Below are 25,983 nucleotides of genomic sequence, written 5' to 3'. Positions count from 1 at the left end.
AAATCTGTAAATTTAAAAAAATTTGAAAAAAACAAAAAACTATATCCGAACACAAATCCAGAATATGAATTGAGCAAATCAACCAAATTTAACAAAATAAGCTAGATTAATGGATCGAAACTAAACAAAACTAATGCACATGTCCAATGGTGGGCAGTCAGGCTCTTCACCAGTCCCGTGAACTCCAGCTGTAGGAAAGGGGCCCTCTGGTTCTGGTGATTAGAAGTGAAGAAGGAGAGAGTGAGAAGACATTCCAGCTTCCCCGCAGCAAGGGTTAGATGAATGGGATGCCATGGTCCGTGCAGTGCTGCCACCCTGTCACCATTCTCAGGGATCAAGCTCTGGCCCCTGCAAGTCCGGTCTCCCCACAGAGTTGGGCACAGGCTGATGTCCTTATATGGACTCCTGCGCTGCCAAGAGGAAGAACTGTTTTAAAGCAGTCCGGTAAAAGCTATTCCACCACTTCCCCTCTGCCTCAATGTCCTCTGGGAACTGTAGAGTCAGGGTCCATGAGTCCCATTCTTTGGCTGATGTGACTTCAATTCCCATGATCTTTAGCGTTCTGCATAGAAGCCCATAGGCTTTCCTGGCTATAGCTCTCCCTCTGCTGACTGAAGGGGGGTAGTGCAACACAGCGTCCAGCATAGCAGTAGAAAGTGATAGTAATACTGACTGTAAAGAAAAGGCCCGGAGTCCGAAAAAAAAGAAGAAAAAAAAACATGAACGCAGGGCCGCCCTGACAGCGTTAAAAGGGGTTTGGTATGGGGAAGGTGTTTCTGGGCAGTTTAAATCATTATTAAATTAGCATTTATATGATTAGTGGGGTGGGCAGTAGCAAGTGGGGCTGCAGAAAGGTGAGATCTGTAGGAGGGTCTCAGTTATTCAGTCGGAGGAAAGCGTGCCTGTGACAACTGGAAACAGGAAGAACAGCATTTAGATACTTGGAAATTTTATTGTCCTGGCTGAGGGCTGTGTCGGCTGGTGCTGGTGAGTGGCTGAAGCATCGGGTTAGAGAGCTGCTGCGGGAGCATGGCAGTGGGGTGCTGCTTTTCCCCCTCCTGCCTTTACACCTTTGCTCGGAGACCATGGCCTCTGGAGCATTGGGCCTGATGTGGCTCCCCGGGTTGAGCGCCGCATCGGGAGCCCATCTAGACATCCTCTAGGCCTTTCTACTAAATGCTGATCAGTCACAGCAGGGGGACGGCCTGGGAGGAATCCTTGCCATTGGCGGAACCCTCGGGAAGAATTCAACTGGTTGGGTGCCTCCCTTTTTATTATTGTTTTGCAAACGGTTATCTTAGGGCCAGTTCACACTGATCCGACATGTCATCCGACTTCCAGAGCACAAGTCGCATGACATATCAAAATCACTGGTTCCCTTTGTGAGCCGTCTTGACTAGTCCGACTTGTGTCGGTCTGACTTTGAAAATGCTTCCTGCTACTTTAGTCCGACTTGGGCACAACTTCAGCCCTTTGATTTGAATGGAAGTTGGAATCATCATCTTAACTGATCCTACTTGTGGCATGCGACTTGTGCTCTGAGGATCTTGAGGGGGAACCCCACGCCAAAATTGAAAGAGAAAAATTACGTGGGGTCCCCCCCCCATATCAGACCGAAGGGGCAAATATTAAAGGAAAACCCCACGCCAAAACAAAATGGCGTGGGGTCCCCCACCAAATCCATACCAAACCCTTATCTAAGCACGCAGCTCGGCAGGTCAGGAAAGGTGGGTGGGGGGAACGAGTGAGCGCCTCCCTCCCTCCTGGACCATACCAGGCCACATGCCCTCAACATGGGGGGTGGTATGGATCTGGTGATGGGTACCCCTCGCTGTTTATTTTTAATACATTCGGCATGAGGTTTCCTCCATACCAGAAGCAAAGGGATTGTTTTGATTGATCAAAGACAAAGTCACAATCATCGCAAAGTTGGATCTCGTTCATTGAAGTTACATGGAAGTCGGACATGAAGTAGCAGGGCAAAGTCGGATTGGAAGTCGTACTAATTTTGTGTTGGATCAGTGTGAGCATAACCTTAGACTTTTATTTTTTTTATTGCCTACTTAGAGGTCTATGTATAAGAAATTTATTGGACAGTTGTGCCAAGCATTTTCCCATCCTTGAATTCAGACCATATTTTGCCCAAAAAAATGTTTTACTTTCTGCTATAAAACATATCGCGTTAAAAAATTGTAAAAAATCAAATTTCTTCATCAACTTAGGCCAATATGTATTCTGTTCCATACTGTTGGTCATGAAAAAATTTCAATAAGGCCATATTGTTTGGTTTGCGCAAACGGTATAACATGTACAAACTATGGCATATATTTATAGAATTTTTATATATTTTTACAATAATCGCGGTGATCAGCGACTTATAGCGGGACTGCGATATTGCGGCCGAACTGACACTTTTTGGGGACACTAATTCAGAGATCAGTGCTAAAAATATGCACCATCACTGTACTAATGACTGGCTGGAAAGGGGTTAACATCAGGGGTGATCAAATGGTTAGCTGTCTGCCTATCCAGTGTTTGTGTACTCTGCGGGAGGTGCTTTTACTAGGGTGCTTCTCAGGAACACAGGATCAATGCCTTCCCTACTGACAGCATGTGATCTGCCTTGTTTACATACAGTGAGGGGAAAAAGTATTTGATCCCCTGCTGATTTCGTGCATTTACCCACTGACAAAGAAATGATCAGTTTATAATTTTATTGGTAGGTTTATTTTAACAGTGAGAGACAGAAGAGCAACAAAAATATCCAGAAAATATTTTTAAAAAGTTATACATTGGTCCTGGGACCAACCTTGTTCAATTTATTCATAAACAGCATTGAGGTCGGGATCAGTAGTTCGTTATCAGTTTTTGCAGATGACACAAAATTGGCCAGAGCAATAACTGCACAGCATGAAGCAGATATCCTACAGAATGACCTGGACAAAATAACGGAGTGGGCTACGACATGGCAAATGAGGTTTAACGTGGAGAAGTGTAAGGTTTTGCACTTGGGGACTAAAAACATAAAAACACAAGACACGTTAGGAGGGGAACCCTTGGGGGAATCAAAAATGGAGAAGGATCTGGGAGTCTTGGTTGATGATAGATTAGGCAACAGCATGCAATGTCAAGCGGCAGCTTCCAAAGCCAACAGAATATTAGCATGCATAAAGAAAGGGATGTATTCCAGAGATAAGACTATAATCCTTCCACTTTATAAAACTCTGGTCCGACCGCATCTGGAGTATTCTGTCCAGTTCTGGTCGCCAGTCCTCAGGAGGGATGTGTTGGAGCTGGAGAAAGTCCAGAGAAGGGCAACTAAACTGATTAGGGGGTTGGAGGACCTTAACTATGAAGAGCGTCTGCAATCGCTTGATTTATTTTCCCTGGAGAAAAGACGACTGAGAGGGGACATGATAGCAATTTATAAATATCTTAATGGGGATCTCAGCTTAGAAAAAAAGCTGTTAATTCGAAGGAATTGCATGAGGACTCGAGGACATACAATGCGATTAGAGGAGAAGCGTTTTAACCTCAGGCAACGAGGAGGGTTCTTTACTGTTAGGGCTACAAGGTTGTGGAATTGTCTACCACAAGAGGTGGTTTCTGCGGGTAGTATGGTGACTTTCAAAAGACTCTTAGACTTGCATCTCAAGGATCAGGAGATTAAGGGCTATGTTAGATGATTACAGTCACACACACCTACACAGGTTGAACTGGATGGACTATTGTCTTTATTCAACCTCACCTACTATGTAACTATGTAACTATGTATTTGCATTTTAATGAGTGAAATAAGTATTTGACCCTTTGCAAAACATGACTTAGTACTTGGTGGAGAAACTCTTGTTGGCAATCACAGAGGTTAGACATTTCTTGTAGTTGGCCACCAGGTTTGCACACATCTCAGGAGGGATTTTGTCCCACTCTTCTTTGCAGATCCTCTCCAAGTCATTAAAGCGGAGTTCCGGCCTCAAATAACTTTTTTAACTAAAAATACCCCTATAATACTAATCCATCGCCCTTTACAGAACCGCTATTCTCATACTTACAAGTTGTACAGTATTGGATTTTAGTCAAAATCTTACTTTTAAAAACGCTGTCTGGGCGCGGCCATCTTGGATGTGGGCATCTGAAGCTGCAGTGTAATCTGCTGTGTCCTTCTTCCTGATTCCAGGGAGTGTTCTGGGAGTTCTTCCTGATTCCAGGGAGTGTTCTGGGAGTTCTTCCTGATTCCAGCCTCCTGGGAGTGATGACAAACAGCTCCCAGGATGCAATGCAAAGGCGGAAGTGATGTCGGTGGCTGAGGCCACAGAGGGGGGAGAAGGAGGAAGTATAATCAAAAATGCCTTGAAAATAAGGTAAGGGACCCCCCAAAAAAATTGAAAATGCCCAATTGTTGATCAGCATAGCGAGCACTCCAGGAATCACTAAAGTTGCAAAATAGACCGGAACTCCGCTTTAACCACTTGCCGACCGCCGCAAGTACATATACTGCGGCGGTCACCCCCGGCCAGGCAAAGTGACGTACCGGTACGTCACTAGCCTGTCACCGGCTTGTGAGCCAATAGCAGGCGAGCGCGCGCCCGCTGAGGCGCACGCCCGCCCCGGCTCGTTCCCTATGAAGTCAGTGCGTGTGGCCGGCGGACCCGATGTCCGCCGGTCACTTGCGATCGTTCGCCGGGAAGGGAGAAAGGCAGGTGGCTAATGTAAACAAAGCCGCCTGTCATTCTCCCCTGTGTAAAAATGGAGATCAGACGGTTCTACTATGTAGGACCGTTGATCTCTGTTTTTACACTAGTAGCCATGTCCCATCGCAGTTAGAAACACGTCCCTAGGACACACTTAACCCCTCCCTCTCCAATACAGTTAACCCCTTCCCTGCCAGTGTCATTTTTACAGTAACAGTGCATATGTATAGCACTGATTACTGTAGTAATGTCACTGGTAACCCCAAAAGTGTCAAAAATGTCAGTCAAGGGTCCGATCTGTCTGCCGCAATGTCGCAGTCCCGCAAAAAAAATTGCAGATCGCCGCCATTACTCGTTAAAAAAAAACACCAAAAATTACAAAAATCTTTCCCTTTGTTAGTAAACGCAATAACTTTTGCGCAAACCAATCAAAATACGCTTTTTGCAATTTTTTTTTTACCAAACATAGGTAGCATAAAACAAATTGGCCGAAAATATAAAAAAATTTTGATTTTTACATTTTTTTGGGGGGAATTTCATATAAAAAAATGTGAAAAATATTGTTATTTTTGCAAAATTTACGTTCTTTTTTGTTTATAGAGCATGATCAAAAAATCGCACAGGTGATCAAATACCACCAAAAGAAACTCTGTTTGTGGGGAAAAATTATTAGTTTAGGTACAGCGTTGCACGACCGCGCAATTGTCCGTTAAAGTCACGCAGTAAAAAATCGCAAAAAACCCCCTGGTCAGGAAGGGGGTAAAATCTTGAGGGGCTTAAGTGGTTAAGGTTTCATGGCTAATGTTTGGTAACTCGAACCTTCAGCTCCCTCCACATATTTTTTATGGGATTAGGGTCTGGAGCTAGGCCACTCCAGGATCTTAATGTGCTTCTTTTTTAAAAGACACTCCTTTGTTGCCGTGGCTATGTGTTTTGGGTCATTGTCATGCTGGAATACCTATCCACGACCCATCTTCAATGCCCTGGCTGAGGGAAGAAGGTTTTTACTCAAGATTTGACGATGCATGGCCCCGCGCATTGCCCCTTTGATGTGGTGAAGTTGTCCTGTCCCTTTAGCAGAAAAACACCCTCAAAGCATAATGTTTCCACCTCCATGTTTGATGGTGGGGATGGTGTTCTTGGGGTCATAGGCAGCATTCCTCCTCCTCCAAACATGGCGAGTTGAGTTGATGCCAAAGAGCTTGATTTTGGTCTCATCTGCCTACAAAACTTTCACCCAGTTCTCCTCTGAATCATTCAGATGTTCTAAAGAAAACTTCATACAGGCCCGTACATGTGCTTTTTTGAGCAGGGGGGCCTTGCAGGTGCTGCGGGATTTCAGTCCTTCAAGGCTTTGTGTGTTAAGCAGGCCATACACGTTTCGAATTTCGTACGATTTGTCGTTCGATAAACGCAAGCGCCAGTCGTGCACATCGTCGAGTGTACCATCAATGTGATTCGAAAATCGTACGACAAAACACTTCTTCCTTCTGCAAGAATAGGAAGTGATGCAATGTTGTCTTGACCTTTTAACCACACCTCCACTGGGCACTCCCCCTACAGTTAAAAGTCGGATCGTGTCATTTGCGAACAGAGCAATCATTCGCCACAGCATACGACTATTCTCAGCAATAAAATGCCATTCAAGAGGTATAATAGGAATCAGAAAATGGCAGCAATGGTTATTGCATTGATTGCTTTGGAGGAGGAGAAGAAAAAGAAGAAAAATAGAAGGAAGAGCAGAGTGTGGGCCAAAGACTGGCTCATGCAACGAGAGCAATTTTCACATGTAAACCTGCTAACAAACCTCAGAGAAAATAATCCTGAGGATTACCGTAATTATTTGCGGATGACCCAGCAGTCCTTTGACATGCTATTAGCTCTTGTGCAGCCACATATCACCAAACAGGACACCTGCATGAGAAAATCTATTAGTGCAGAGGAGAGGCTCATGGCAACCCTGCGTTTTTTGGCAACAGGCAGGTCTTATGAAGACCTGAAGTTCACCACTGGAATCTCTGCCCAATCCTTGGGAAGAATCATACCTGAGACGTGTCAGGCCATAGTGAAGGTGCTCCAGCCACAGTATTTAAAGGTAATTATAAAAATTACAACTTAAATTAGTAAGAATATTACTGCAAACATAAGTCAAATTTTGTGAGTACATCAATTTTATTAAAAAAATATGTAACTTCCTGTACACGGTTGTCTGAAAAAGTTGGTATTTTCTTAAATCAATACATACCCATTTCCAAATCATTATTATGAAAATATATAATTCTTAAACAATAACCAATAAAAAAGGAACAAATACACCAAAGAAATGCAATAATATTGAGCAACATATCTAGAATTTTTTTTTACAGATTTGTGTATTGGGGGCCATGAAACCAAGAACCTTGAGGTGGTTCAGGACGCACTGACCAGCTTGGGTTTCCCTGTGATTGAGACATATTTGGGTGCCAATATTGGCCAGATGTTACAGGTGGAGCAGATGTTACAGGTGGAGCAGATGTTACAGGTGGAGGAGATGTACATCCCTGATACCCTATTATATCTGTGTTAGGTGTAAGATTGCCCTTTAGTCCAATGGCAATCATTTTATGCATTAAAGCTTCACAAATGTCTCGTTGCTCCATGGACATTCTCCGTAATTTGTGTGCAACCAGATGACCCACAGCATCACATTCATCATCTTTCTGCTTCATGATAGATGATGCATCCTTCAGCAAACTGGCAGTATCGTAGTCAAGATTTCTCTTCTTTCCTCTTTGAGTTCTCTGAGTTGATGTTCCTGGCTGCTCTGATACTGGGCTTGGTGTATCCTATAGAAACCAAAAAAATTAAGAAGAAAATATGATCACTAATTATCATTAAAACATGTTTTAATTTTTTTCTATCTTGCCAACAGTTTCCTTCTAAATCTGAAGAATGGAAAGAAGTTGCCAAAGAATTCCAGGACATGTGGAATTTCCCCAATTGTGGTGGCGCAATTGATGGGAAACATGTGAGAATTACACCACCAGCACATTCAGGATCCTATTTTTACAACTATAAAGGGTTCTTCAGCATAATTCTAATGGCAATTGTGAATGCCAAATATGAATTTATGTACTTGGATATAGGGAAAAATGGAAGAAACTCGGATGGAGGTGTGATAGAGCGCAGTCCATTTATGCATCGATTAAAAGAAGGAATGTTGCATCTTCCATCTTCCAGTGAGACAGTTGAGGGCCTTAATTTTGTGTTCATTGGGGACGATGCATTTGCCTTACATGAACACCTGTTGAAACCCTATCCCTTGCGCAATTTAACTGCTCCCCAGAAAATCTTTAATTATAGATTGTCTAGGGCGAGAAGGGTGGTAGAAAATGCATTTGGGATCATGGCCAGCAGATTCCGCATTTTCCACACCGCCATTAATGTTACAGTTGAAAAAATTGACATAATAGTGGAGTGCTGCTGTATGTTACACAATTATTTAAGAAGCACAACTGTGTCATATATGCCATCAACTGCAGTTGATATTGAAGATCTTACCAGTGGCACAATTGTGCCAGGTGATTGGCGAAATGACAGCAGTGGCATGGTAAATTTAGCTCCTGCAAGGCCTAGGCTACCAACTGCAAATGCACGTCAAAATCGCATTCATTACACAGATTATTTTATGGGTAGTGGTGCAGTTGCATGGCAGGATCGCATATAATCATATGTATTATATTTTGTAAGAAATGACTTGCTCTAAATAAAGACAGCTTAATAAATCATATACAATATATGAGTATTCTTTATTCTAGTTTTTGTTACATTCTACTATGACTGGCCCATGAGGCAGAAGGACCCCTGACCCTATAGTTGTTTCATTGGGCCCTCCAACCCCCCCCCCCCCAAAGAAAAAATATTGTGAATTAAACGAAAATTTGGATATACCTGTGTCTGAGTCTGTGTCTGTGTCTGTGACATTTCCTCTGCTTCTGGGTCAGATATCAAACTGGAGTCTGATGCTGCACTTGGTGGCAGAGTGCAATGGGACTCTCTTGGATCATCTGTGTCAGCAAGAAACATCAGGTCTTTGAAGTACCACAAACGTGGGACATAGACATCATCAGCCCCTGCTCCAGATTTCTTGGATGCTTGTATTTTTTTATACTCCTTTTTAAAAACAGTCCGCAAGTTAGCAATCTTGTGCTTTACATATAGGTCATTTGGATCTTTGCAAACCTCTTTACATAGCTCCTTTAGTTCTTTGATGGCCTCATCACGCTTATATCTATTAGAATAATCCCTGGATTTCACATCCCATAAGCACGAAAATTCTCTGTATTTATCAATGAATTGGGGAAGGAACTCAGTAGATGTGAATGTGAGAGGCATTTTCCTTTAAAAAAAAAAAAATATATATATATATATTTTACTAAGTTACCTTGCAAAGCCTTGTTATACATGTGTAAAATATAACACATAATGATTTTGCACATTAATAATGACTAAATAAGAAGAATAAATAATACTTAAGACAATAGAACTAACACGATATGCAAGTTTCATGCAGCCTGTTCATATAATGGATGAGCCATGTGCCATGAATCGTGACTGAGATAAATTTGGACAGGAGTGAGGTCTAATTTTTAGCCTTTTTGAACAGCTCCTATACTGCAAAAGGACTTCTATCAGTAATAAAATAGCATATATTTACATTATAACACAGTATTTCCGTAGAAAAAGTGAAATATGCAATGGAGAGTCAGCATTTTGAACTTACCTCAGGGATGTGTGTTCAGCGTTCTCTGCACGAATAGACTTTCCTACGTCCCGAAAAGTCGCTGCATATTCGTGCAATGCGCACGTGCGTTATATACCATGTACAGGCCCCGCCTCTTCTTTCTTTCGGGGGCTTGTGGGAGAAATCATGGCAGAGGGACAAGACATGGCAGCTTCTCAGAGCGAAAGATCTGGGACAGATGAGGAGCAGGAAATCGTGGAGGTGGAAGAAGGTCACCAGACAACCATTGTGACAAGCCCCAGGAAGAAGAAAGCCACCAACATGTCTTTGGAGGAGATGGTGGACATGGTGAACATTCTTCAAAAGAAGGATTATGACTGTCGGAAGCAAGTCTACCCTAAAAAAAATGTGAGAAAAGATCAAATTCTGGAGAAAGTTCTACGTGTCCTACAGAAAAACCATGGTGTTGAACGCACTAAAGATCAAGTGAGAAAACGCTGGTCTGACTTAAAATCCAGAGAATCCCATCAGCTAAGGAAAATCAAGAAAATTCTTCAAAAAAGTAAGTATAAACTTTTTAACAAGAATGTATGATGTTCTTGGGTTTTTCTGTGTGAGTGTATGTTCTGTATATGCCATGTGACATGTGCATGCAGAGAGTGCATACTACACAGCTTGCATCATTGTGATTTTCTATGCATATCTATAGTGTATTTTTGTCTTCTATACAGAAATAATATGCATAGTGTGATTGCATTTAAATATATGTATAGTATTTGAAGTTAAATACATGTATTTATTAATTTTCAAAGGACATTCTAGAAAGGCCCATGCAGAGGCGGGAAATGAACAGCAGACAAGTGCAGAGTCTGAGATGACGACTGACACAACACTGATATGTCTCACACCAGTTGAAGGCAGTGATTGGAGCAGCATTGCCACCAGTTCAGGTACATAACCAAATGTCACATAAACGTATGCTCATTATAACGTTTAGACTGTGATTTTTATGATTTTTCATGTTTTCTTATAGGCTTTACAATGTCTACTGCTGGCAGTTCTTCATTCACTTCTGCATCTGCAAACCGCATGATTGCTGATTTAATGCAAATCAATTCAGATATTGAGAAAGTTTGCAATAAAATGAAATTGGTTCAAGGCAGGATTTCTGATGTGATAGACCAATTAGCAAAGGTTTAAATACTCTGGAAACAAAAATTTTTTTTTAAGACCATGTTTCGTTATGGCACTTTAAAAATAAAAATGGTTGTTATAAAGTAGGGGCCCATTCACACTGTCCGCATGCACCCACGTACTCCATTCTGCTGAAAGGGGGGTCCACGCCCAAATCCCCTATGAGCAGGTGTCTGACAGCTCTTTCTCTGCTCTTTGTGCAGAGACAGAGCTGTCAGAACCCCACCGTTCTCTTTTGGGGACCACCAGTCCATTTTCATCATATCCATCCGATCCGCCTGACAGATGTAAATGATAATTTCCATCCGTCAGGCTTTGATCGGGTCGGATAGCAGCGGATGTCAGTGGACATGTTTCCACTGACATTCGCTGCCCTATGGGGATGCATGGAACATTCCAATGAGTTCCGCCTGACAACATGACAGGCGAATCTCATTGGATTGTGTGAAAGGGCCCTTGCTCTGACTTGCACTTTATTAAAAATAAAATTGCACTATGTGACTGTTTATGTACTTTTGTACTGTTAAATTTTGGCTGTATGTACATATTTACTAACTATATTCATGTACATATGTACAAGCTTTTAAGATCCTAAATAGGGAAATGTTTGTGTGCTGGACATGCGCAACTACGGTTTTTGTTTATTGTTCATCAATAAATTGATGGTTATTTTGAAATTGGTTTCAAGTGTCTTTATTTCATGCATTATGTGATATCAACTGTATACACAGCTATTGATCTTTATGGTAGTATAGACAATGACATTCTCATCAAAATAATCTACTGTTAAAATGACAATTAGGATAACCATATGTTATTAATGACAAACAATATTGGAACATATACATCCTGCAGAAAGAAAACTTGCTGTACCATTTATTCTGCAGCTGTACAACAATGCAGTGGGTCCGTTTATTGAAAAAAGGTGTTAAAAGTCATTTTGCAATACACATACTTTTGTGTTTACACTTTTCATGCACACATATTGGCCTCTTAGCAGAGTTTGCTTGAACATATAATATTTGATGTATTGCGGTTTTTCGGCTGAACAGTCGTCCGTGTTGATATTCTTTTTATTTACCTTCCGGGTCATTCTTTTCGGAAACATGCGCAGTTGTGTGTTGTTCTGTGGAATCGAACGACTAAACCACTAATGATACGAAAATTGGACAAATTTCGCGGAAAAACCCAACATGTTGGATATGTGAATTTTTGCTGTCGTACGAAAAACGCATAGTTTACATACCACACTAACGATACGAAAATCGTTCGATAACACTGGCATTTACGATTTTCGGACGATATTCGTATCGTCTATGGCCTGCTTTACCAATTGTTTTCTTGGTGACTATGGTCCCAGCTGACTTGAGATCATTGACAAGATTCTCCCGTGTAGTTCTTGACTGATTCCTCAGCGTTCTCATGATTATTGAAACTCCAGGTGGTGAGAACTTTCATGGAGCCCCAGGCTGAGGGAGATTGACAGTTGTTTTGTGTTTCTTCAATTTGCGAATAACCTTACTAACTGTTGTCACCCTCTCACCAAGCTGCTTGGTGATGGTCTTGTAGCCCATTTCAGGATTGTGTAGTTCTACTATCTTGTCCCTGACATCCTTGGACAGCTCTTTGGTCTTGGCCATAATGAAGAGATTTAAATCTGATTGATTGATTGCTTCTGTGGACGGGTTTCTTTTATACAGGTAACAAGCTGAGATTAGGAGCACTCCCTGTAAGAGAGTGCTCCTAATCTCAGCTCATTACCTGTATAGAAGAAATCTGGGAGCCAGAAATCTTGGGGATTGGTTGGGGATCAAATACTTATTTTACTCATTAAAAAGCAAATCAATTTATAACTTTTTTGAAATGCGTTTTTCTGGATATTTTTGTACCGTATATACTCGAGTATAAGCCAACCCGAGTATAAGCCGAGGCCCCTACTTTTACCACAAAAAGATGGGAAAAATTATTGACTCGAGTATAAGCCTAGGGTGAGAATGCAGGGCGGCGGGCATGGTGCAGGAGAATGCAGGGTACTGGCATGGTACAGGAGAATGCAGGGTGACTGGCATGGTACAAGAGAATGCAGGGTGACTGGCATGGTGCAGGAGAATGCAGGGTGGCTGGCATGGTGCAGGAGAATGCAAGGTGGCTGGCATGGTGCAGGAGAATGCAGGGTGGCTGGCAGGGTACAGGAGAATGCAGGGTGGCTGGCATGGTGCATGAGAATGCAGGGTACTGGCATGGTACAGGAGAATGCAGGGTACTGGCATGGTACAGGAGAATGCAGGGTACTGGCATGGTGCAGGAGAATGCAGGGTACTGGCATGGTACAGGAGAATGCAGGGTACTGGCATGGTGCAGGAGAATGCAGGGTACTGGCATGGTACAGGAGAATGCAGGGTACTGGCATGGTGCAGGAGAATGCAGGGTACTGGCATGGTACAGGAGAATGCAGGGTGACTGGCATGGTGCAGGAGAATGCAGGGTGACTGGCATGGTAAAAGAGGATCCGGGGCTGTGGGCATACTACAGGAGATGCAGTGCTGTGGGCATGGTACAGGTGGACCATGCCCGCAGCACTGCATCCCTTGTAGTATGCCCGCAGCCCTGCATAATGGCAGGTAGTGCAGCAGTTTCCCTTACCTGTTCCAGAGGCGCCTTCATTTTAAAAATGGCGCCGCCACGTCATTGCGCACACGCCGCCGCCGCTCGTATATTTTCGGCTATTCCCGGCCTCTCCAGAGCGGCGGTGGCGCGTGCGCAAAGACATGTATGCGCTCAAGCACGTCGGAGCGGCCGGGAACTTTTTTTTTTTTTTTTTTTCTTGACTCGAGTATAAGCCGATGGGGACGTTTTCAGCACAAAAAAATGTCCTGAAAAACTCGGCTTATACTCGAGTATATACGGTAGTTATTCCGTCTCTCACTGTTAAAATAAACCGAACAATAAAATTATAGACTGACCATTTCTTTGTCAGTGCAAAATCAGCAGGGGATCAAATACTTTTTTTCCCTCACCGCCGTTCTGGTTCTCTGACTAATGATTTGCAGGTGGCGGCGTACATCGAGTCTGCAGTATCCGCCGATCAGCTCCTGCTGTGTATAATCACAGTGGGAGTGGGTCGTTGGCGGCGCGCATGCGCGCCCCAGACCTGGAAATCCAGGATCATGTACTAGGTACGTGATCCTGCGCAGCAGAGCCGCCTTGCCACCATATATGTAAGTTTTACGGTCCGCAAGGGAAGTGGAAAAATAAAGTAACTGTCAGGATCAACGATTTATGTTGTTGAAAACTATGTTATGCTATATGACTGATGTTACTGTATCTAGTAACAGACGACATCCTATAGGACAATGTAATGCTTCATTGTAACACTTGGCGGCGGGAACAGTTTTTGGGACGCTGAGCATGGCAGGAGAAGGAGAACCCACAGAAGATCGCACCGAGCTTTCACCGATACTTTGTAGCGATTTTTGTCACCATTTTTTAAATGATGAAAATAAACTGCGATGAATTTTATAAGATGAAAATATCGCAGCCTTGGGAGCGGAATCGCCGCCAGCACACGGTCTGGGAACATTTTATAGTTGTAAATCAGAATGAACCAAATAAAAAATCCCGGGACTTTACCACCCAGTGCGTCCTTTTCCTACCTGCCATAAAACATTCTGTTTGATCCCAGACCTGTTTTCATAGCCGGCTTTTCTTTTACCGTTGTAAAACTGAAAGGTGTATTCATGGTGAAGGTTTGAACGTCATTTTGGGCCCCTTTAGACCTCGGCACACCAATGGACATTTTTACAGTGTTGACGTGCCCGGCACAATGATGAGGCTGGAACATCGTGTACAGGTTCACCAACCTACTGAGCCCTCAATATGTGGACACACACTTTATGTATATTGGGCCAATCCTTGGCTTGGTGCAGGCAGGGCTTTTTTTTTAGCACTGAATGTCTGTAATGACAAGGGCTGGGCTTGAAGGTCTACTGATGCTTGCTCCTGGGGGATCTATTGTTGCTGGGGATGTCTATTGTTGCTAAGGTGATCTATTGTTACTTGTGGATCTATTGTTGCTTGGGGGGAATCAATTTTTGCTAGGGGTCAGTTGTTGCTGGGAGGGATCTACTATTGTTGAGGAAATGGTCTATAGTTTATGGCTGCTGGAGGGTCCATTGATGCTGACTACTGGGAGATGTCTGTTGGTGGTCTGTTGTTGCTGGGGAAATCCATTGTTGCTGATAGGAATATTTTGTTGCTGGGAGTCTATTGTTGCTAGATGGGTCTATTGTTGATGATGGCATCTATTGTTGCTGAGGGGATCTATTGTTACTGGGGCATTTATTGTTGATGAGAGAATCTATTGTTGCTGGGGGGTCTATTGTTGCTGATGGCATCTATTGTTACTGGGGCATCTATTGTTGCTGATGGCATCTATTGTTACTGGGGCATCTATTGTTGCTGAGGGGATCTATTGTTGCTGGGGTGATTTATTGACACTGATGAGATCTATTGTTGCTGAGGTGGTCTGTTGCTGAGGAGATCTATTGTTGCTTGGGATCTATTGATTCTAAAAGGATCTATTATAGCTGGGGCATATATTGTTATTGAGGCAATCTATTGTTGCTGATGTGATCTATTGTTGCTTGGGGTTATTTTTTGCTGAGAGAATCTATTGTTGCTGGAGGGGGGCTTTTGTTGATAAAGGCATTTATTGTTACTGGGGTGTCTATTGTTGCTGAGGGGATCTAATGTTGCTGGCAGATTGACAGCCTCAGCCTTGTTCCTGTGTGCTGTGTGAAAGGGGGCATGTTCTTTCTCTCCAATCAGCTCTCAGAGCTCTCCTCACTGATGTAACTGCAGCTCTCCGCCCCCTGCTTTTCAGAGCTCAGAGATCCTGTGTAATTTCAGTACTTTAATAGGATGTAGGGGAAAGGCAGCTGTAGATAAACAGGTACAACTTATGTAGGAGAATTTGTTTCCTCCTGCAACAGCAGGTCAAAATGCGCATTAGGGTACCGTGCCTCCTTATCTTCTTCTTTCAGACCCCGATTAAATCCGATTTTATTAGTGCCCCAAAAGTTTTGGCACATAGTAACTGCAGGAACTCTTGTTGGAAGCCGCAGCCAAACTGGCCCGCCCCAACGTGTTTCGCCAAAGGGCATCCTGTATGAACTGTGCAATGAATTACTCTTATGGATTTAAGGTGGAACTGACACTGATATGCACTTTATTTATTCATTACACAAAAAACAATTTTTATATGCTTTTTATGTTTTTCTTTTATGCATCTTATGTTATTTGATTATTAATTAGGACTATACTATATATATATATATATATATATATAGGTTTATTGTAGCACTATCACTTTTTAATACATGCAAAGTTAGAGCTGCTTTTCACTAAGAGTTAACAAAAAACACAACCAACTTCTGCTGAGAATGGCTGTGTGGACGTGTCTGCTGCCATCTACTCATACCTACCATTGAGTGGAGGTCTTCACGGTTTAAAAGTCCTCCTTACTCCTTGTCCAGAAGCGTCTCCTGGGCCTCCTCGGTCTCAGCGGTTCCTACGATCCCCCCAGCTCTTTAAATATTAATGCACAAATAAAATTCCATGTTTCATTCTTTGTGGGCACGTTCCTGTGCAGCAGCTTCAAGCTTTAAGAGCTCGAAATTAGCATTCACGAGAAAAACCAACTCGTAAGTTCCAGTAACCACTGCGCAAACTTTGGCACGAGCACGAGGGCAAGTCTGCAACTCTTGAAAAGCTCGGAACAGAACACACATAGAAATTTTATCACTTCTCACCTTCCCAGGTCTGCCCCTCCAAAGTGTGATGTGAAGACACTGGCGGGAACGTACGGCCGGCCAGAGGCTCTTCCCATGTCCTGTCTGGCCGGCGAATAAAGGCCGTGTTTCTTTGCGGCTGCCAGCTTTCTAACCTTTTACAAAACCGCGTAGTGGAGAGATTAGAAAAATAGGTGGTACTGGCACATGGAGTTCAGAAGGTTCAATGGGCTCATTAGACCTCATGGAATTCCCTTGGACCCCTTCCTAATGATGGGGGTCTTGTTAAAGGGTTTGGCACCAGGGCGGCCATGTTCACTTAAAAAGATGTGATGACCAGTAATATGTACTTAGCACCTCACTAATCTCCGAGGTGGTGGATGTCCCAAGTGAGTTTTGGAGGATCTGCTTTGCTGCTCGGTGTCTGGAAAAAGTTTTCCAAAAAATGTTTCTCTAGGATAAAGTTTAAGATTTTTTTTCTTTGACTCACAGAGGGTACCGTTCATTAACGTTCAGGCTTTAGCTCATTAACTTACACAGGAACAAACAAAGGTTGCCAAATATTCGAGACCTTACCTGAAAGTAGTCACGTTACACTGACTGGTTATCTACTATAGGTAATCATGAAGCCGAATAGATATCCCTGTTATCACCTCTCCTGCCACCAAACCTTTCGCAATGCATCTGATTTCAGATAAGGCCTCGGATGCCACATAGCCCTCAGAGCTTCTATAAAAGATCAAGAGCAATGCTAGACTGCAAGTGAAACCAAACGGTCAACTGCTGGTGGCTGGAAAAGTTTACAGAATTTTTTTTTTTTTTAAGATAAAGTTTAAGATTTTTTTTTATTTTGACTCACACAGGGCACCATTCTTCAATGCCCAGACTTCAGCTCATTGACTTTCACAGAAAGCCAAATAGATATCATTGGCGGTATCTCCCCCAGCACCCAGGTTTTCACAGTGTGTCTGATTTTAGATAACCCCTCAGAAGCCACATAACCTTCAGAGCTTCCATAGAAGATAAAGAGCAAATCAAGACAACAAGTAAAACTGATTACTCAACTGCTGGTTCCTGGAATTGTTTTTCAAAAATTTTATTTTAGGAACAAATTTAGAAAAAAATTAAATTTAGGCTAACTTTCACAGGAACAACCAAAGGCTGTGTGATAAAGAAGGATTGGGAGGCAAGGATTTTTTGGCGCAAAAGGGTTCTAAAATTAATTTTTATTTTTATTGATAAATTCATATAAAAACCGGAGAATAAAATAGATTCTAAAAAATGACCTTACATAAGGCCCAAATACATTTAGTCAAGTACTTAATACTTATTTCATACAGAGTATACAGAGAAGATTTTGAGACTTAAATATAAGTAGATACTTCACATCAAGATGATCTTAACGAAGGGTGACAGAAATAGGACTGCCGTCCAACCAGATCAGCTGATGCTGTATTCAATTATTCAATGGATAAATATTCACATTGCTCAACATGTTTCGCCTTTTAGGGATTCGTCTGGAGCGTTCTAGTGAGGTATTCTGTATAATGCATAGTGGTGGCGGTTCCCCATCCGGGGAGGGATCTGTGGACATTCATTTAGGAGTACATAGATGTACCCACTCTATGAGTTTACCGTCTGGACTCAAGCCACAGTAACTATTTTTACTTGGGCTTGTTGACGTCAGCCAGGTTTTTATTAACCCTTGGTTGTTACAATTCCAATGGCCTTTATCTCCTACCAGTTATATGATCAATCCTTCTGAAATCCACGATACCCTCCTCGTTAGTTACGAATGACGCTAATGCGTGTTTCCTGTTTTTTAGCATTATACAGAATACCTCACTAGAACGCTCCAGACGAAGCCCTAAAAGGCGAAACATGTTGAGCAATGTGAATATTTATCCATAGAATAATTGAATACAGCATCAGCTGATCTGGTTGGACGGCAGTCCTATTTCTGTCACCCTTCGTTAAGATCCTCTTGATGTGAAGTATCTACTTATATTTAAGTCTCGAAATCTTCTCTGTATACTCTGTATCAGAGGCGTAACTAGAACCTTCAGGGCCCTGGTGCAAGAAACCATGAAGGGCCCCCTGGACCCCTGGTGCCCTGGGGCCCTTTACTCTCATTGCGGGGTCCTTTATTATGGACCCTTTCACAAGTTCTGCAGTGGGACCCCTTCCTGCCATCTTGGGGCCTCCCCACGGTGGTGGAATGCCAGGGCCCGGTCGCAAATGTGACCTTTGCGATCCTGGAAGTTCACCCACTGGTGTCAGTAGTTTTTATTTTTTGGTATTTTAATTATATTATTTTTTATAATTTTATTTTATTTTTTTTTTTTACAATGTCACTGACTATGACTCTGTCCATTCAGAAAAGGAAGGAGCTGGTAAATTACATATTTACCGCCCCCTTCCTGGTTCTCTATTGTGACACATCCCCTGCAACAGCCAGCAGGAGAGGGAGGGGAGCACAGTGGGGGGGGGGGGGGACCAGGGGAGCACACATGGCCCAGAGACAGCAGAACACAAGTGAGCTGGATAGGAGGAGTGGCGGGGGCAGCATACAGAGGAACCAATCTCCTCCATTTTCCTCCTGCAGCTACAGAAGGAAAAAGGAGGACAGTGATTTCTCTACATGCTGCCCCCGCCACCCCTCCTATTCAGGTGTACAGGGGAGCCACATGGGCCCCCTTGAGCATGGGGCCCGGTTGCGATTGCAACCCCTGCAACCCCTGTAGTTACGCCCCTGCTCTGTATGAAATAAGTATTAAGTAAACTGCTACATAAATGTATTTGGGCCTTATGTAAGGTCATTTTTTAGAATATATTGTATTCCCCGGTTTTTATATGAATTTATCAATAAAAATAAAAATTTATTTTAGAACCCTTTTGTGCCAAAAAATCCTTGCCTCCCAATCCTTCCTTAGTTCATTAAGTATGTTAAGGATTTGGCACTATTAGTATATTTCTTATATGCTCAGATTGCTGCTATCTGAGTGCATATCTCCTTCAGCAAAGGCTGTGTGATGTTCGAGACCTTATCTGAAATCAGTCATGCGGAGATACACTGGCTGGTCATCTACTGTAGGTAATCATGAAGCCAAATAGATATCCATGGCGGCTCCTCACCCAGCACCAAGCCTTTCATAGTGTGTATGAGTTCAGAAGCCACATAGCCCTCAGATTTTCCATAGCAGTTTAGGAGGAAATCTAGACTTCAAGTGAAACCAGTCAACTGCTGTTGGCTGGAAAAGTTTACAGATTTTTTTTTTTTTTTTTAAATGAAGTTTAAGATTTTCTTTACTTTGTCTCACAGAGGGCAGCATTCTATAATGCCCAGACTTCAGCTCATTATCTTTCACAGGAACTACCAAAGGCTGTGTGATGTTCGAGAACTTACCTGAAATTAGTCACATGGAGATACACTGGCCGGTTATCTACTGTAGGTAATCATGAAGACGAAAAGATATCCATGGCAGCACCTCGCTAGCACCCAGTCTTTACAGTGCGCCTGATTTCAGATAACGTCTCAGAAACCACATAGCCCTCAGAGCTTCCATAGAAGATAAAGAGAAAATCGAGATAACAAGTAAAAATGATTGCTCAACTGCTGGTTTCCAAAAATTTTATTTTAGGAAGAAATTAAAAAAAAATATTTTTGACAGAGGGTACCATTCATTCAAGTTCAGCCTTCACCTCATTAACTTTTATAGGAACAACCAAAGGCTGCGTGATCTTAAAGATCTTATCTGAAATTAATCAGTGGAGAAGAAAAGGCTGGTTATCTAGGTACTCATAAAGATAAAAAGATATATATGGCAGCGCCTTCCCCGACACCCAGCCTTTCACAGTGCGTCTGATTTCAGATAATGCCTCAGATACCACACAGCCCTTAGAACTTCCATAGAAGATCAGGTGCAACTCTAAACCAAAACCGTCCCGGTCAACTGCCGGTGGCTGGAAAAGTTTTCTCTTTGGCTCACAGAAGGCATTGTTCATTAATGTTCAGGCTTCAGCTCATTAACTTTCCAGGAACAACCAAAGGCTGTGTGATGTTTGAGACCTTAACCGAAACTAGTCGAATGGAGATGAACTGGCTTGTTACCTAGATCAGTGTTTCTCAACCTTTTTTCAATCAAGGCACCCTTTTAACATAAGGAAAATCTCAGGACACCCTTTAAAATTATGGGCAGTCTCAAGGCACCCCATTCTAAAATGTAAAAAAAACTATTATAAAAGTTTTACATAATGCAGCAGCATCGACACACGTAGGGCACCCAATATTAGAGGTGATTGTTCACTTTTGCACACTGTACCGACTAGTATTCCAGTGTTTCTCTTCTCCCTCAGTTTCTTTCCATCACTCAGCTGATGTGACTCCAGTGTTGATGGAGAGGGGCAGACGAGGGTCAAACAAGGATGCTGTGCAGGTGATCAACACCCTTCTTATCAACACTGATGACATCACTGGTTGTTAGGAAGGCGGTGGCTTGAAGGTTGAAATGGTGTACAACAAAATCCTGTGGCTTTGTGGATCTTAAAGATAGGCTTGATCTCCCTGCTGGTTTGTATACAATTTTGGGCAATTTTTAGGCATTTTGCCAGGACACCTCTGAAGAAACCTCAAGGCACCCCAGGGTGCCTGGGCACCCTGGTTGAAAAAGGCTGACCTAGATACTCATAAAGCCAATTAGCATAGGCATGCGCAGGGGGGTGTGCCGGGTGTGCCTGGGAACACTGTAATCACCCTGTGTGGCGCAGATTCCCCCTGCTGATATTTCACCAAAGCCCCCCCATGGGGTTCCATAAAATAAATTGTAAAAAATAAAAAACTACTAACACTGTCCACTGCCCTACTGACACCAACCTCTGCCCTACTGACACCAACTTCTGCCCTACTGACAAGTTCACTGCCCTACCGATGCCAACCGATGCCCTACTGACAAGTTCGGGGCACTGCTGACACCAACCTCTGCCCTACTGACAAGTTCACTGCCCTACTGACACCAACCTCTGCCCTACTGACAAGTCCCCTGCCCTACTGACACCAACCTCTGCCTTACTGACAAGTCCACTGCCCTACTGACACCAACCTCTGCCCTACTGACAAGTCCACTGCCCTACTGACACCAACCTCTGCCTTACTGACACCAACCTCTGCCCTACTGACACCAACCTCTGCCCTACTGACACCAACCTCTGCCCTACTGACACCAACCTCTGCCTTACTGACACCAACCTCTGCCTTACTGACACCAACCTCTGCCCTACTGACACCAACCTCTGCCCTACTGACACCAACCTCTGCCTTACTGACAAGTCCACTGCCCTACTGACACCAACCTCTGCCCTACTGACACCAACCTCTGCCCTACTGACAATTCCACTGCCCTACCGACACCAACTTCTGCCCTACTGACAAGTCCACTGCCCTACTGACACCAACCTCTGCCCTACTGACACCAACCTCTGCCCTACTGACACCAACCTCTTCCCTACTGACAAGTCCACTGCCCTACTGACACCATCCATATTTAAATACATTTGGGGTGCACACCCTAATGCAATAGGCAGCGCACACCTATGCCAATTAGGCATCCATCACCTTTCCTGGCAGCCAGCTTTTCTCAATGCGTCTGATTTCAGATAAAGCATCAGCCCCTTACACAGCCCTTAGAGTTTCCATAGAAGATAAAAAGCAATTCTAGACTACAAGTTTAGGTCAAGATAAGAAGAAACGGCCGCACATCACTGGAGTTCCAAATGCCTTTATTGTGATTTCCAAAGTGGCACGACAAAACACCAACCAGTCCAGGTAGAGGCAATTCACACAGAACAATTGTGCCTAATCATTTTATGCACTAATGTACTGTGTGAAACTCGTCTACCTGGACTGGTTGGTGTTTTGTCGTGCCACTTTGGAAATCACAATAAAGGCATTTGGAACTCCAGCGATGTGCGGCCGTTTCTTCTTATCTTGACATTGTTCACGGAGGCGAGCCGAGCCGAGCTAGCACTCATGTGGTGGTTCCATCAGATTCATTCATCTCGCAGCGGATCTTTCTTACCTTCATACAAGTCTAGGTCAACTGCTGGTGCCTGGAAACATTTGCCAAAAAAAGTTTCTCTAGGATAAAGTTTAAAGCGGAGTTCCACCCTAGAAATTTTTTTTTAGCTAAAAATACCCCCGGGACAGTCAGGGTTAGTGCATTTAAGCAATGATAGTGTCTGAACTGTCCCGGGTTGCACTTACCTTTTACAAGAAATACTTACCTTGAAAATGTCTTGTCCAGCGCTGCCATCTCGGTGACGTCAGAGTCCCAGAATGCCCTGCTTGTCACTTCCGGTGCAGGCGCGTCATCCCTGCACAGCTTCTGGTCATGCCCAGAAGCTGTTCAGCAGGGAATGACGCGCCTGCACCGGAAGTGACAAGCGGGGCCGGTGCAGGCGCATTGACTCCTGGGATCGATGGCGCTCATCTCCCAGGAGTCAATGCAAGGAGGAAGTGACGGCGCGGAGGGAGGAAGAGGAAGGAAGGTAAGTACATTTTCATTAAAAACAAGGTAACTGAAACAAAAAAAATGTTTAATTATCCAATTCTTTTTCAGGTTTGTGTAAGCTAGCGGACAGTGAAAAGTTTTTTTTAGGATGGAACTCCCCTTTAAGATGTTTTTTCCCCTTGGACTCACAGAGGGTGCCGTCCACTAAGCACTTAATGTCTGCCCCATAGCAGTTTTAGTGCTACAGGGCGGCTTTCCATGTGTGTATATATATATATATATATATATATATATATATATATATATATATAAGTATGTATGTATATATATACAGTATATTTACATGATTCTACACTTCCACCTGCAGGGGCACACACGCGCTGCCGGCAGACAGCTTCTGCTGTGATATTTCACAGCAGAAGCCGATCTGCAGGTGTCGGGCACTCGATGTCCTTCGGCACTCGCTGCTCATCCGCAATACACAGAGAACCCAGATATGCAATATGTAAACAACACATATCTCAGTTCTGACAGAGGTAAAGGGTGTATTCTGTCTCTGCAAAGCAAGGACGAGAATCCATTTCTTCCCCTAGTAAAAGCACCTCACATCAAAATATCACAGTCCCGCTATATGTCGCTGATCGCCGCTATTACTAGTATAAAAAAAAATAAAATAAACTAGAATTACATAAATATATCACATGGTTTGTAGGCAATATAACATTCGCATAAACCATGTGTGCTCAACCAATGGACCTCCAGCTGTTGCAAAACTCCCATGATGCATTGCAAGGCTAAACAGTAACAAGCATGACTCCCAAAAGCAAGGGCATAAAGAGACTTGTAGTTCTACAACAGCTGGAGGGCCGCAGGTTGAGCACCCATGACATAAACCAATCAATATACACTTATTGGGATTTTTTTTTTTTAATCAAAAATATGTAGCGGAATTCATATTGGCCTAAATTTATGAAGACATTTTTTTAATTTTGTTTACTGGACATGTTTAGTAGCAGAAAGTAAAAAATATTGATTTTGTTTTCAAAATTGTCATTTTTTTGGGGGGATGGCCCCTTCCTGTTCCAATATAACTATGCACCAAGGCACAAAGCAATATGATGTCTTTGGGTGACCCCGCCCCCTTTAGACATCACGGACCAGGGCATGCTGTGTGGATGATGTCACAATAGGGGTGGAGTCACCCAATGATGTCATCTGGCTTCCTTGCTTATTAACCACTTGCCGACCAGTCACTGGGACTGTACTGCGGCAAAGTGGCTTGATTCCGTCCAGCGACGTAGACCTACGTCGCTGGACTCCTCCCCTTGTGGGCGGCGCGCAAGCTGTTTTCAGTCACAGTGGGAGTCGGGCCAGGGGAGGAGCAGTGGCGATCACCGCCGCTCTTCCCCGATCGTCGGGGAATGGAGTTTGGAGATCCGCCCGCTTGTGTAAACAGAGCAGGCTGATCTCCTAAGTGACAGACAGTGACAGATTGCAGTGTTCAGCATAGCTGAACATGCGATCTGTCCCTGTGTCACTCAGTCACCTCCCCCCACACACGTCAGTAAGCACCAGGCATACATTAACCCCTCCCTCTCCAATAAAATTAACCCCTTCCCTGCCAGTGTCATTTATACAGTAACAGTGCATATATATAGCACTGATTACTGCAGTAATGTCACTGGTACCCCCAAAAGTGTCAAAAATGTCAGTCAAGGGTCCGATCTGTCCGCCGCAATGTCGCAGTCCCACAAAAACGTAAATTTCGTTTGGGTACGGTGTCGCACGACCGCGCAACTGTCAGTTAAAGTCGCACAACGCCGAATCGCAAAAAGTGGCCTGGACGTAAGACAGCAAAAATCCTCCGGTGGTAAAGTGGTTAAGGAACTGTCAGATGGCGAAGCTGTCAGACAGTCAGTGCAGAATCCTTTTTTTTTTTCGGGTCGCCCATACTCATTCCCAAGGAGGAAGGGTGGCTGGATCTGGGGGTCTCCTTGTTAATGGGGACTTCCAGATTCTGATAAGTCACCACTGGCATCCCCACAACCACTGGGGGGAAGAGGCCCTTGTCCTTATCAACAGAGCACTTGCTCGTGTCCCCCCCCCCCTTTTGCTGAATGCTGGGATAAGGGACTGGTATGGATTTTTTTTTTTTGGGGGGGGGGGCCCACGCCTTTTTCTTAAAAGATTTAAACTGCCATTTAGCATGGGTGAAATGCGTGTTACCCCAAGCATAAAATGGGGAAACGCGTGTTACTTCAAGCATGCAACCAACCTTAAAGTGGACCTCTGCTTTGCCCATACAGGTTCATTCTATCTGAGCCCCCTACAGTAGCAAAGACATAAATTCTTTCTGCTCCCCCACTGCTCCATTCAGCTGCAGGAAGCAGAGCGTCTTATAAGATGACGTTCTATGTCATGATCTTGGTGCAGTGGAACACTCGATGTATTTTGTAGCTACACTCTCTCTGTATTTCTTTTATATCATGTGTAACGTTGAGGTGTCAGACCGCGCTCCGACGTTCCCCGGCTCCTCACCCCATAATATTTCCTCCGTTTTAATATGCTAAGAACAACAAACTCCCTGAAAACTGAAGCCTTGATTCGTCTTCCTCAGCTGTAATTACCGCCGACGTATTGTTTTAAACTCAGATTCTTGGCAATGGCCCGGCGACGGTTATAATAATTGTTTGCTTTTGATTGGAAATGAATTGGCCGCTCTATGATGGATGTGATAAATGGAGGCTGCAATCCTAATGACACCGGCTCGTCGTCAGCTTGTTTTTACGCCGAAGTTCAGGTTACCCTTTTTTTTTTTTTTGTTTCCTGCCCGAAAAACACCGCCGGCGGTGCGGCTAAACTAAAAACCAGCCGCAGCTTTAACCCTTCTGCCACTGAGAATCAATTCTAATTGCTGAAATGCAGATGATGACGAATGACATTTAGTTTGCACAATCGTCCTGCATTTTCAATTTTTTTCAATTTTTTTTTTTTAGGAAATACTTAATATTCTCTTTTTTCCATCCTTTGTTACATCTCAATGCTTCAGATACACTGCTGACTATTTTAGCAACTTCCGG

General features: G+C 43.5%; 1 protein-coding gene across 1 annotated transcript; it reads left to right on the top strand.

Moving 5' to 3' along the window:
* Positions 1-6,456: 6,456 nt before the first annotated feature.
* Positions 6,457-8,397, top strand: LOC309566874 (uncharacterized protein; the record flags this gene model as incomplete). The annotated part of the gene is made up of 2 exons (XM_082272222.1): positions 6,457-6,786; positions 7,603-8,397. 2 exons carry the CDS (start codon positions 6,457-6,459, stop codon positions 8,395-8,397), a joined length of 1,125 nt encoding a protein of 374 aa, XP_082128348.1.
* Positions 8,398-25,983: the final 17,586 nt, after the last annotated feature.

Source organism: Pelophylax lessonae, assembly GCF_965119305.1.
Source record: "Pelophylax lessonae genome assembly, chromosome: 11".
Lineage (NCBI taxonomy): Eukaryota > Metazoa > Chordata > Amphibia > Anura > Ranidae > Pelophylax > Pelophylax lessonae.
Note: the sequence above shows the minus strand (reverse complement) of the source record. Positions and strands in the feature narration are given on the sequence as shown.